Source organism: Hyaena hyaena, unplaced genomic scaffold (assembly GCF_003009895.1).
Source record: "Hyaena hyaena isolate Hyena2069 unplaced genomic scaffold, ASM300989v1 scaffold_21, whole genome shotgun sequence".
Classification (NCBI taxonomy): domain Eukaryota; kingdom Metazoa; phylum Chordata; class Mammalia; order Carnivora; family Hyaenidae; genus Hyaena; species Hyaena hyaena.
The window spans coordinates 5,209,564-5,223,185 of NW_024080653.1; the positions used below are offsets into that span (position 1 = coordinate 5,209,564).

Sequence of the window (13,622 nt, forward strand, 5' to 3'; positions counted from 1 at the left end):
GGGCGGCAGGTTCTAAAGAATGGGCCGAAAGACGCATGGGGGGATGGGAGAAGGGGAGAAAAGGAAGGTTATAAAAAAAAAGTCTTGAGTTACAATCAATAAAATTACTCGCTTAATTAGCATGGTTATTCGGTTAAGCGGAATGTAGTAAAAGCTGGATCTCGGAATGAGGGGGGAGAGGAAAAAGGCGAGCGTGGACCTCGGGCCTTTTCCTCCGAGACACCTCTGGGCAGCGGGGGAGGGGAGAGGGTGTGCGTGTGTGTGAGTGTGAGTGTGTGTGTGTGTGTGTGTGTGTGCGTGATGGCTTCGCAGATTTGGGTTTTTATCACCCAGCGGAGCCAGCAGCCTTTTGCCGCGGCGCCCTAGCCGCAGGGACCCACGGGGACGCGGAGGGGAGGCGGCGAGCGCTGCAGCCGGGTTCCCCCGGGCTCCTCGGGGCCGAGCGTGGCCGGGACGGTGCGTGTGCGCGCGGGGACCGGGCGGCCCGGGGGGCCCCGGCGCGCGCGGGAGCGGCGGGCCACGCGCCTCGTGCCCCTGGCCCGGCCCGGCCGCGGCTCGGGCCGGCGGGCGGGGCGAGGACCCCCGGACGAGCCGAGTCCCCCCGAGTCACCGAGTCTCTTCTGCTTGCCTCCGCAGACTATGGGCCCGCACGGCGGCCGCCGGCTCGGCGCGCGGCCGCCCGCCGAGGAGCCCAGTCCGCCGGCGTGCTGACCGACCCGCCAACCCGCCGGTGACCTCGGACGCCGCCGCCTCCGCGCCGCCCGCGCGCCGCCCGCGCGCCGAGCCGCCCCCGGGCCCCGGCCGCGCTGCTCCCCGGAGGCGACGGCGGGCCGGGGCCGGGGCCCGGCATGGATGGCCGCGACTTCGCGCCGCCGCCGCATCTGCTGTCGGAGCGCGGGAGCCTGGGTCACCGCAGCGCCGCGCGCCTCGCCCCCGCCGGGCCGGCCGCGCAGCCCCCGGCGCACTTCCAGCCCGGAAAGTACTTCCCGTCGCCGCTGCCCATGGCTTCGCACACAGGTCAGTGCCGGCCGGGGCGGGCGCGCGGGCGCGGGGCGCGGGCCGCGGCTCGCGGCGCTTGCGGAGCAGCCTTCGGTTTCATTTCCCTGCACGGGCACCGGTGAGGGCCCCGAGCCGGATCATCGCGGTTTAGAGCGGCCTTCCGCGGGGTCTCCGGGGTCTCGGCGGGGCAGCCCCCGAGCCGGCTAAAAATAAAGCCTTTTCCCTCCTGCCCCCCTCCCCCACCCCTTCCTGCAGAAGAACTAAATTCCGCGGAAACCTCATTTCTGCATTCTGCATTCACATCCTTAAGACATTCCGGGGCTGGGACAACGAGGCACTTTCTGCGGGAACAAAACGGCTGTTGTGCCTGGGGGGCGGGGGGCGCCGTGGCCTGGCGGATTAGGGCGGTGTGCGCGCGGGGTGAGCGTTAATAGGGACTGCCGGTGTAAGACGAGCAAATCCTGTTTCTATATAAAGCCTTGAAGTGTCAGGGTGAGAATGGGTTTGCAGGGGCTGCGTGTGCTTTCACAAGTGCCTCTGGTATCCTGCTAAAGCCGGACAAAGCGTGGCCAGAGCGCGGCCCAGCCTGGCGGCCCGCGCGCCCCGGGGGAGGGCAGCTGCCGGCGGGGCTGGGGGCGCGCGGGGCTGCCTCCGGATTTCGGTGCAGGCGAGTTCGCAGCGAATTTGCTCCAAGAGGAGGGAACTGGGGCTGCCCGGCGTTGCTGTCCTCGTGGATGCCCTTCCCCAGAGGCTGGTCCTTGGCCGAGCTGACCCAGGCCTCCAGAGCCACCCTAACCCCTCTGGGGGGGCTTTGATATTACTGCTGAGCAGGGTCAGAGGAGAAGCAGAGCCAGGCAGCCCGTAGCCGAGGGGAGACCCCGTGGGTCGCTGGCCAGCGCCCACCGAGTTTGCAGGAATGGTTTGGGGCTTGGTGTGGGGGCCTGCTGGTCACCCTTGAAGGCTGGCTTGCTTTTGTTTACAGTTTGTTCTAAACATCAGAAATGTTGTTTGCCGCTTTTGTTTGTTTGTTTGTTAATTTGGCAGTAACAGTTATTATTGCTAGCTTGATGAACTGTGAATACTAATAAAATTATATCTGCTTTAATGGGATTACAATTAGTGTGTGGATTAAAACGGATGGAAGAGTTGGACTAGAAGGGAAAATGTCAGAAGGGAGGGCAGTCAGAAAGAAAAACATAAATTTCCTAAAAAGAAAAAATATGAAAATTGCCTAATTACTAATGGGCTTTTAGCATTTACAACACGAAGAGGTTCGGAAAGTTAGAAGAAGGCAGGAGCTGAGGGGCTGGGCTCGCGTGCTCTCCGGGAATCAGCCCTGTGCCCAAGTGTTTCCTGCACCAGCTCGAGCAAGGCTGCCCTTTTCTCTCTTCCTTGCTGTTTCCTCTTTCCATCCGTGTCTTTTTTCCTCTCTAGATTTATAACTCGAAAGAGGAAAAGTACTTGCTCGGGAAATTGGTGATTTAAAAATATCCGTCCAGGCTGTCCCTGAAGTCAGGTGTCTCTGTTGCCCCTGCATTGGAGATGCTGCCCACCCAGCTCAGCCCACACTGGGGGGCTGCCGCCCGGGGCTCGCAGTGGCAGCAGGGACAGTGCCCCCCCTCCCCCCCCAGCCCCTTCTCCTGGCTGCTGGCTTGCAGCTCCTGCTGAGGGTGGGGAAGGCCAGGCCTGCAGGGTGGGGGATGGGGAGAGAGCGGCTGTACTCCCCCCACCCCCACCCCCCATATGCCCGGCCCGCTAGCCTGGCAGGTAGCAACATCACAGAAAAAAGCCAAGGGTCTGGAAGGGCCCCTGACACTGAGGCTTCCCCAGGGCTATCCCAGTCCGGGGAGGCACAGCCAGGTGGGATTCCCCGTCAGTTCAGGTCACCCCTGCCTCCTCTGCCCCCACTCGTCCGCCCACAGCCTAGCCGGGTCCTGGTCAGCCACCCTGTCCCTTTTCTGCTGCTTTTGCCAGATGCAGGCACCACCAAGTCAGGTGGGAATGCGGTCAGGGTGGCCCGAACCATTGTCTTGCTCATTTCAAGTTTGACCACGTGGTTCTTGGAGCAGAGGCCATGCTGGGTTTGGGAGATAACCGGGTGGGCGCTGGCCGGGTCTGTGTCCTTGACCTAGACCCAGCCCGCCTCCCCTAACGCAGGGTGCTCTAGAGGGCGCTGGAGGTCCCCAGGGCACCCTCAGAGGGGGGCTGAAGGGCCACGTGTTCCCTGTTCTTGGAGGCCATTTCCACCCCCCTGGGGCACCAGAGAGACCTATTGTGCTTGGAGGTGTCCGACCCATTAGTGACGGAAAGGCCGGCCGAGCAGGCGGCCAGCAAGACACATCTGCCGCTGAGAGCCTTTTGAAATTGCTGAAAGCCAGAATATTGTATTGGTTTTTAAAATTTAGCTACATCAGTTTTTTTAAAAGGAATTATACACCAGATCACTTTGCTCTGGTCTGTATCTATATATGATCTAGTTTAGAAAGAAAAAAGTATAATTAAGTTAAAAAAATTTTCCCCATCTTGTGTGCGGATTTCCAAATGGCTAGTTTGGCGGACTCTTCTTCCCACTTCCGCAGATGGCCTCGGATCTGCGGGCCAGGCCGAGGCTGCGGCAGCCAGCCGCCCCTCCCCACTCCCACTGCCCCGCCGCGAGGAGAGTCGCTCCTTGCTGTTGGCCCGGGTCTGGCGGGGGAGTGGGCTCAGTCACCACCAGCCGGGCCGGGCCCAGGGCTCCTGCCCCCAGCCACCCGCCCCCCCCCCCCCTGCCCCGTGCTGCCCCACCCAGTGCTTTCAAAATGTCAGCCCAAGGACCCTGATGGGACGTTGGGCTCCAGGGTTTCTTCCATTGTTTTTCTAAAAATGAAAGTGCCGGTAGCTTTAGAATCGGGCTGTAGGATTTTATGGTAAAGTGCTGTTCCAGTAACCTTGTCACCAAAAGGTGCAATTAAAATGTTTGGAATCATTATTTTTAGTGCAGTGTTAGATTTTGTCTCTAATACAGATGGTCTGGAGGCAAAGCTGTGAAATCTAGGGGGAAAAAAAAAGGAAAATCAACAACGCATCAACCCAAGATTTTTCATCAGCACTACTGCCTGCAGCGATTGGGGACCGCGCCTCTCTCGGAGCATTTAAAAAAGCGGCAGGCCGGCCTGGGAGAAGCCGTCCCCACCCCCTCTTCCGGCCGGTCCCCTCCGGCCCCCCTCCATGCTTCCCTGCCCATACCCCTCAGGCCCAGCCTCGGAGGATCCCGGGGCCTCCAGCCGAGGGAGGCGGGGTGGGGGGCGGGTGCCGATTCCTGTCTCGGTTTCGGCAATCTGGCTTCTCCTCTCTACCTCTCCTCTCGTCTCTTTCGGGGTATAAATGGCCCCGCCTGACGCCAGGTGCCCCTGGCCTGGGGACGTTGGGAATGAGCAGGGGGGGCAGGTCCCTCCAGCCTGGGGTAGGGCAGACTCCGTCCCTGCTGAACGCGCTTCTGATTGCCAGCCTCGAAAAGAAAGAAAGCAAAACACGCTGGAGGAAAAAAGATAATTTCCTAGTGTGAAAAGACCCCATCAAAGGTTCCCCCTCCCTCATCATGTGATATTTTTTTGTAAAGAAAAAAATACATTTTCATAAATACCTCATTAACTCAATGACACGACGGAGTGTTTCTGCAACAGTTACCAACATTAAGTAGGTGTGAAAAGAGTTACTTTCTGAAGACTCTACCCATCCTGCTCTGGAAGTGACGGAACCAGACATGAAAGGGGCCGCTCTGCCGCAGAGCCCCGGGATCCCGGCCGCGGCCGCCCTGCCCACCCCACCGAAGCCGTTTTTGGAATGTGGGTTTTTTCTCAGTGGGGCTTGTGCTGCCCATGTCTGATTATTGCCTATAAGGATATTCCTATAGGAATATTCAGGTCACGTGAGTAATAAAGCAAATTAGCCGGCGAGGCAGGGAGCGGCGTTGTACAGATAGCACAGCTCCCCTGGAAAACACACGCCCCCCCCCCCCAGCGCTCCCCGGTTATTCTTAGAAATCTCCCTCCTCTGCTTCGAGACTGGGTTCAACAGCCCGCACAGACAGGACCGAACCCATAGGAGTCTGTTAGAATAACACGGATGAGGCTAAAAATACCCCTCAGAAACACACATAAAAAAGCCAAATCCAACAACAGAACGAGCTAAAAATATTCCAGGCTTTGGCAAAGAGCACAGAGTTAAATAAATTATACAAGAGCCATTCATGGGAGCAAGTTGACTTTCTCTCTTACGGGAACTTGGTTCAAGCTAATAAAAATAATAATTTACTGGCCTCTGAGCTTTGCATGAGTTTAAATTTAATTGGTGGGGCTTCTGGCGTTTGTCACTTCTTGGCGATTAGTGGGCTGTCCTAGCCTGGGGCAGGGTTGGGGTGGGGGCTGGGCCTGGGGTCCCTGGAAGCACAGGACTGTGTCTCCTGCCTGGGTGAAAGGGCAGGGTGCCCGGGAGGCTGGAGGAGGAGGGACGCCACAGCGGGAGGTGGGGGACCGTCAGGGGAGGCAGAAAAGAGACAGGCAAGGTGCGGCTATTTTAATTTGATAAATGATCGTACACCTTTAAGAGTGTGTTTTAACAATCAAGATACACTCCAGCAAGTTGATAGGATGTTCGCTGTCAACTTACATATGTCATCAGAGCGGGCTGTGAGCATAAATAATGTGCTAGAGTGTGCGGGTTGCATCTTCCGGGGCTCGCCAGGTAGCACCCCGTCCTCTGGCCCACGCTTCTCTCTCCCGGTGTCTGGGGATCAGTGGCCATAGGAAGACGGAGAGGGGGGGTCTTTGGTCGAGGTCTTTCCTCTCTAGGGAGTTCCCAGGTCTCCCCGCCAAAATAAAAGTTTGGCGGACTTGCTAGAGAAACCTCCGAGGGAAAGACGTGGGGCTGGAGCGCCAGCATTGGCCGGTGTCTAAATTCAGCCGTTTCCAGCATGTTAAATTTCCACCAGGGATTAGCATCAGGGGAGCCCCCGTCGAGCCCTCCTCTTCCTCTGTGGTTCCTCGGTGGAGCACCCCCCCCCCGGAAATCCCTGCAGGCCCTCCTAATGCCTAAAAGACTACACTTCCCAGGATGCCCTTGGGCCGGCTCCAGGGGGTGGGGGGATTCCTAAGCACCGAGAGAGTTCAGCCCGTGCCCCTGGGAATGAACGCTTTCCACGAGGCTGCTGAGGGGCCCTGGTCGCCCCCCCCCCCCCCCAGCCCGCTTTCTCTGCCTCCTGGAAGAGGCCTCCGGCCCCACTTGACTTCCTCCCTGTCAGAAGCCTCTGAATATGGGCCCCAGCCGATGGGAGCTGCCCTCCACCCCCTGGACCCGGTGTGGCCGCTGTCTCGATTGGCGTGACCGGAGCCCCTGGGGGTCCCCACCAGACCCCTGATTTCAGCCCACCGCACGTGCCTGCCCTCAGCGCCGTCTGCGCAGATGGGGTCCCGGCCTCTACCCGAGGGCCAGCGCCCAAGGCACGTGGAGCCTCTGCCCGGCAGCCGGGCTGCTCCCTGGCACCGGGTCCCGCGGGAACACCCCCACGGCCTTCGGCGAGGCCTCACTCTCAGGTCCTCAGACAGCAGCTGCCTTGCCCGTGAGCGTGCACCCTGAGCGACTTGTGGCAGTTTTTGAGAAGCAAGCATCGCCAGGACAGGCGCCTCTGTGGGAAAGCCTGGCTCATCATCACCTACCTGTCCAGGGAAGGTTCCTGAACCAGCCGCCGCCCACAGCCTGCTGGCGAGGTGGCCCCTGCCCGATCTTCCTGCGCCCCCGCCTCACCCTACATTCTCCACACTGACTGCGGGGCTTCAGGGTGCAAAGCACACACCCTGTTTGGCGGCTAGGCGATTCGCTCTGCTCTCCAGCACCCCACGCCGCCCCTCGGCCACCAGGGAACGGCTCCCGGGTCCCCCGGTCCCCTTAACCTCTGGGGCCTCCTTTCTCGCACCGAACACTGGGCTTCACAAGCAAACCACAGAATCAGAGCCAGCATGCGGCGTCGAGAAACTGTCCCCTGCCTCCCGGCCGCGCAGACTGAGCTCGGGCCTTGGAAGCCCAAGTGCATGGGGCTGCCGGTCCACCTTGGCTCTGATGCTCTGCCCGCTGACGTTTTTATGGGATAATACACCGTTTAGACCACGCACGTCTGTCTGTCAGTGGGCCGCCCCTGTTTGTTGTTATATATACACTATTACTGCCTCGTGGGCCCTGCGAACAGACCGGTGGGAACTGGGCGGTGCCCGCGGGCCGTGGGGGGTGCTGCGTTCGCCCGGGGCTGGCGGGGAGGCGTCCAGCGCCCAAGCTGGGAGCCAGCCGGGCCGGCATCCGAGGGCCGCTGCAGCTGTCTAGACGATTAGGTTCCAGATTGGATCAGCCAGGAAGAGTTTTTCATTCTGACCTGGGGCGGGGGGAGGAGGAGAAGGGAATAAACAGGTGGGTTGGGTTCCCTGCCCCTCTCCCCCCGCAGGCCCCCCAACAAAGAGTCCAGTGTCTTTCGATGCAAATGCTTTTGAGGCTCTGTGGGGGGACCCACTGTGTGTCTGGAACCGGATGGAAAGATGAAGCAGCCCCTCCCCCCTCACAGGGCAGAAACTTGGTTTTCCACTGGAAATTTCCAGAAATGGGGGAGGAGAGGAGAGGATGGGTGTGCTGTCCATAGAAGCCTCTAAGTGGCAGGCTGGGATCCCCCAGGGTGGTCTGGGGGCAGTGCCTTCTTGGGGCACCCCGCTGAGAAAGTGAGTCCTGAGGTAAATTGAGTAAGAACTCAGCCAACCGTCTATGCCGACTTCCCGGGAAGGCGGGTCCCACTGGGTCCCTCCTGTCCCTCCGGGAAGCCAGGGGCTTTCCTCCTGGGGCCCTGGGGCCGTCCACACCACTCGCTGTGGCCCCTGCATCCCGGAGGCAGGCGTGGTGGGGCGCAGCTGCCCGGGGGTGAGGAGAAGGCCCGCCGGGGGCCCCAGGAGTGGAGCCCAGACCGGGGACAGCGGTGGGCGGCGCTACCCTGGTGTCCACCCAGCAGCGCTGACTGACGGGCCCCATCTCAGGCACAGCCCGTGTCCCCTTTGTGGACAGAGCCAGAGCCCTAGCTGGCTGAGCTCACATGTGCCCCCCGGGCCCGGACCCGGCCACACCCTGCGCACCGGTGCTCAGGCACCAGGCAGGTCTCCCCGCTCACCCGCAACCAGCCTTCAAGGAATCCCATTCTGCTGCCCCCGGGGGGAGCCACCTGCCCGGTGACCTGCGTGTGCGCACTGGCCCGTCTCCCGCCACCTGCTCGGTCCTTCAGCTTCTGGGCCCCACACGGCGTGGGCCTGCTGAGCTGCCCGCCTCGTTTCAGCTCCTTCCTGACCTCTCCCTGTGGACCCCGGGGGCCCCTGGGCCAGACCCCTGCTTGCAGCAGGCTGTTCCCGCGGCCACTGCACGGCCCCACGCAGCTTCTCCCCCTCCCGGAGCCGCCCCCCCGCGCGGCCGCCGGCGCCCGGGCCTCGTCTGGGGTTCTGGTCCCCAGCTGCTCCCCGAGGGCCCTGGGCTCCTGTGCTTCCAGAGCCCCGGGTGATTCTGCCACGGGCTCCGCCCAGGGCCCCCAGGCCCGAAAGTGCCCCCAGCTCTGCTCAGACCCCTCCCTCTTCCTCGGGAAGGCCTGGGCCTGCAGCCCGGCTCCCGCCCCATGTGCTCCGTGGCCGCCCCGGCGCAGCCACCCTGACCGTGGCAGAGGGGTCCCTTCCCCAGTGGATGGTGGGGGCCTGCGTGTGGGGTGTCCGTGTCCCCTGCCCCTTGCCGCCTGCCACAGCTGGGCCACCCAGGACGCGGAGGCCACGAGGGGGTGTGCGCCAAGCTCGGGTGGCGCACGTGTGCCTGCAGACGACGCGGTCTCGCTCCTGCGGTGTCTTCCCCACGCCGGAGACGGGGCGGATCAGGACCTTATCAGGGGAGCCGAGCTGGGGAGCCGAGCTGGGGAGCCGTGCCAGGGTCTGCATGGCCCTGGGTCTCCTCGCTAACACCAGGCGGCCCTGCCCCCACACCTGAGCACGACACGGGGACGCTCACGCTGGCAGTGCCCTCCGCACGTCCCCAGCCTGTGTGGCCACCTCCAGGGGCCAGGTCAGCATCTCCTCACCTTCCAGAAGTATCTTGTGTCATTTGCAGAGGCTCCCAAGCTGTGTGTGCCACACTTTAAAAGGTGTCCGAGCTAAACAGGTTGGCACAGTGAGCTGTCCCCTGTGTCAGCGTCACACCTGGCAGCGGGGCTTGGGGGCAGAGGCCAGAGGCTCCACCCGGGTCACGGGGCGCTGGTGGGAGGGGAGGAGGTGGCCCTCCCATCCCTGGTGGCCGTGTGGGTGGCCGTGCCCGGCAGTGGGGTCACCGGTGTGGCAGGGCAACCAACCAAAGGGAAATGAGGGCTGTGGAGGGAAAAGGGGGCAGGGAGCAGGCAGGGGTGTGGTCTCACCCCCTCCCTCCGTCGTGTCTCCGTCCCGGGCAGGCAGGCACGCTGTGCCACTTGGCTTTCTGGAGCTTGAGCCCTGGGAGCTGGCTCAACGCCTGGCCTGGGAGGTGTGGGTGGCGGGCTGGCGTGCCCGGCCTCCGGGCAGTCGGCAGCCCCTGCTCTGTCCCTTAGGAGCCCGTTAGAGCTGGCTGGACACACACTTGTACACACCCCTGCCCCGGAACGTGCCCGGAGGCCTGGAGGCCAAGTGACGGGTTCCCTTCCCTGGGGACGGGCAGGGAACACATGAGGGACCTGCTTGGGGCCCCTTCACCGGTCACAGTCCCCCAGCCCTTCTCCATGGTGTCTGTCTTGAGGTCCTGGGGTCTTGAGGCCTTAGTCGGACCACAGAGTTAGGCAAGGGGTTCTGGGGGCGCCTGGGGGGCTCAGTCGGTTAAGCATGTGACTCTTGGTTTTTGGCTCAGCTCATGACCTCATTGTTGGTGGGTTCAAAGCCTGCGTTGGGCTCTGTAGTAGGGCTCCGCGCTGATAGCGTGGGTGCTGCTTGGGATTCTCTCTCTCTCTCTCTCTCTCTCTCAAAATAAACAAAAAATAAAACTTAAAAAAAAGAGAGAGAGAGAGAGAGAGGAAGCGCGTTCTGGCGCGTGCCCCTGGCACCGGGGCCCTGCCGTCCCCGCTGTGTGGGCTTTTGCTTCTGGGGCCATAGACTTAGAGGTGAGGCTTGTCAGATGCGTCTGGGCTTGGGGAGGGGTGTGGAGACCCCGGGTCTGGGCCGAGCGGCTTGCAGGTCCTAGAGCCCTGCCGTGGGCGGCGCTGGGTCGGCAGATGCAGGTGTGCGGGGATCTCTCTCCCGAGACCCCAGGGAACCATCCAAGGTCAGAGGCAGGATGGCCCCGGGGGGCTTGGGCAGATGACCCAGGGCAGGCCCCGGGGCCTGGAGGTGCAGGGCTGTTCTCTGCCTGGGGCAGGGGAGGCTCCTGGGGTCGCCCATAGGCTCCCCTGTGTCCTGGGGTGGCCCTGCCTGTGAACTGAACTTGAAATCTCTGCATCTCAGGTCTCTCTATATCTCTTCGAGTGTGCGAGCCTCTCTCGTCTCTCTCACATCTGCGTGACTGTGCAGAGATGCTGGCGGACGGGGCCCAGGGCCCCGGCCTGGGGCTGTGAGTGGGCCTGGGTCTCCCTCCCGGCCCGTCTGTGTCCCGGCACCCCCAGCACGCGGGTACCAGCAGGGCCTGAGCAGGACTCCGCACCAGCCTCCCTTCTGTACCCCCAAACCCTGATCCTAGACGGGCACCTGGGCCCGGACCTGTAGTCAATTTGGGCCAATGAGAGTGAGGCTCGGTGAAGACCCTGGGGCTGGGGAGACCCGCCGGGGAGGGGGTCGGGTGGTGACCACTGACTGGGAGTTGGGGAGGGCCACCCACCCGTGGGTGGCTGGCTCTGTCCTCTGCCACTCAGATCCCGACTGAGCACAGGAGGCCCGGAAACTCTCGGGTCAGCGCCAGCCTCCCTCCCTCCTTCCCCCCTCCCTCCTTCCCTTCCCCCCTCGCTCCTCTGGCTCTCCACAGGCGCCCCCGGAGCTGAGCCCGTGCTGACCTGACCTCCCACACCTGCCGGCCACCCCAGCCTGCGTCTCCCTGAGGCCCTTCCCCACAAGCCCTCCTGCGCCTTCCCCTGCAGACCCCAGTCACTCTTCCCTCTCAGCCCCTGCTCCTGCCCTGCTCACACCCCCTGTGCGCGTGCTCAGGAAGGCCCGGCCCAGGTGCCTCCCCCTGCACTCCCCAGGGTCCTGGCGGCCAGCAGGTGGTGGGTTCAGGATGCAGACGCGGACACGAACATGGTGAGGGCAGAACTGGGGCCCCCACCTGCCTTCTGGCCTCAGCGGCTTCTTGTAGGAGGGTGACACCAGATCCCTTTGTTCTTGGCCTGTGTGCCCGGCCCTCCTCACCCTGCACGGGTTGGGGAGGGGAAGGGGCTGCGTCCCCGTCCAGGCAGCCCACCGCGTGCCCCAGCCACCCCGGCCAGCAGGTCACAGTGGGCAGTTTGCCTGAAGTCAGTCCCCTTTTTGAGATTTTCGCATCCCTTTGGGTCTCCTAAAAATACGCTTTTAATTTATTTTAAATTAACATTAGAATTAAATCTAAATTAAGTGGTAATGCATCTTTAGGCCATCTCTTGAAAAGTCCTAAACATGTGTGAATAGTGGAGCCAGAAAGGTGGCCGCGAAGGCCGCTCCCATCCTTCGTCCTTGGTAACCTGGTGCAGATGTGATGTCGCGTCGTAGAAACCCAAAGCGATGAAGTCCAAAGGGCCTTGAGTGGGAGATGGGCCGGCAGTCCCTGCAGGGCCGAACACGAGGGAGGGGACCGGACGAGGCACCGCGCAGGGGCCTCCGGGCCGCCTGCGTCTGCACTGCTCCGCGGCTGTGCTGGAAGGGACGTGGGGACGCCTCTGTGTCCCCAGCTCAGGAGGCTGCCCGCTGGCCAGGGGGCGCTGGGAGCGCTTCCCACATAAACCTGGGTCTCTGGGTTTTCTGTAGAAGCACGTCTGTTCCCTGAGTTGCTGACTCCCCCTCCTGATCCTCCCTTTCCCTTCCTGAAGGTTCCTTTCTCTGCTCTGCTCTGGGCTCCACTGTAAATGTTACAAAACCCCTCTGCCCCGGGTTCCAAGGCTTCTCCGTGTATCAGTTAGCTCCTGCTGTGTAACAGACCGTCCCGAACTTGGCAGCTTACGACAGCAAACATTCATTGCCTCTTGCTTTCTGTGGCTTAGGAATCTAAGGGAAGGTGTTCGCTGGGGCGTCAGGCATCTCAAGGCTTGGCTGTGGGGGACCCCCTTCTAAGCTTCCCTCCCCCCACGCGGCTGTCACAGGCCCCAGCTCCTTGTCAGCTGCTGACTGGTGAAAACCGTTCCATGGGTGGTGGGCAGGACAGCAGCCATGGTCTTTCTGTGACCTGATCTCTAAAGGGCCTTTTCTGTTCATAGAAGCGACTCTAATCCAGCTGACACTCAAGGGGAGGAGGTTACATACAAGGGTCAGGGGTCGTTGGGGGCCCCACTGGATCTGGGCCCCTCCTGAGGCTGTAGCTGCCCCAGGATGCCAGCTACTCCCAGGTCCCCTCTGCAGCCTGGGCCCTCCGTCTCCTCCAACTGCTGGCCAGCCGGGGCCCCCGCTTCCTGGGCTCCCCGCACGTGACCCGGCCCAGCCCCTGGAGAGCTCCCTCCCTCTCGGCCTCCGCCCCTCCTTGCTCCACAAGCCTGTCGTCGCTTTCACACAGTGGCCCCACTCTGCCTCGTTCCCTCCGAAAGCCCCATCCCTGCCCGGCAGAGGGCCCTCGGGCAAGCGTGGACCAGCCACCCCACTGGCCGGGTGCGTCGTCCACCACAGTGCAGCATCCTTTGCCTGTGAGACGTCTGCTCCCAGAGACACCACCAGCAGGCCAGCAGGGTGGCCCCCGAGCAGCCTCAAGGACGGTGCAGGTCACGGAGAGATCCGAGGGCCATTGTTGGAGGCCAGGGTGCCGTGGCTACCTCGGATCCCGGGCGAGGCGGGTGACCCCGCACATTGCGGGCACTCAGTCATTGTTTGTCTAATGAATGAGCCTGGTTCGAGTTTCAGTCTCAGACGGGGCCCAGGGTTCAGGCTGTGGCTTGGGTGACAGGGACGTCCGCCGTCGGGTCTGGGCAGTGCTTTTTGCTGCTTTCTTGAGCCAGCTGCCTGCTCGGTGCAGGTGCCCTGGGCTTATCCGGGTCCCCCAAGGAGAGGGGAGCTGGTCCCGGGCTCTAGCCCCTCGGAGGCCGTGTGTGGGGTGCCCTCTCGGGGACCTTGTCCTGTCCGGGCCGCCCAGCACAAAGCCCCCTCCCCTCCTTTGCACAGGACACGTGCTGGGAGCCCGGGTGGGAATCGGGGCGAGGGGGGTCCGTCCTCAGGCTCAGGGACAAGTCTCCTGGGGCAGATGGGGTTCAGGGAGCAGAGGCTTAGTGAGGCCCCTTGTTGGCCCTTGGCCACATCGGAGCAGCTCGGGAGCAGGGGCCTGTGGGCTGGAAGCCCCGGGCTGGGTCTCTGCCCACGTGCCTCCTCCCTGGCCCCGTGCAGGCCCCCCTCCAGCCACTGGGGAGCCCGGGAGCATCAGGCGGGGCGCCCAGGTGGCAGGTGAGCTGGGGGGGGGTGTCAGCT

The 13,622-nt window shown here is 62.6% G+C and overlaps 1 protein-coding gene across 1 annotated transcript in view; it reads left to right on the forward strand.

Moving 5' to 3' along the window:
- Positions 1-818: 818 nt before the first annotated feature.
- Positions 819-13,622, forward strand: part of BAHCC1 (BAH domain and coiled-coil containing 1) — a 54,798-nt gene continuing 41,994 nt past the window's right edge. Inside the window, exon 1 of the mRNA XM_039226462.1 lies at positions 819-1,017. Within this exon, the coding sequence (XP_039082393.1) occupies positions 849-1,017 (169 nt within the window). The 5' untranslated portion in view covers positions 819-848. The remainder of the gene's footprint in view (positions 1,018-13,622) is intronic.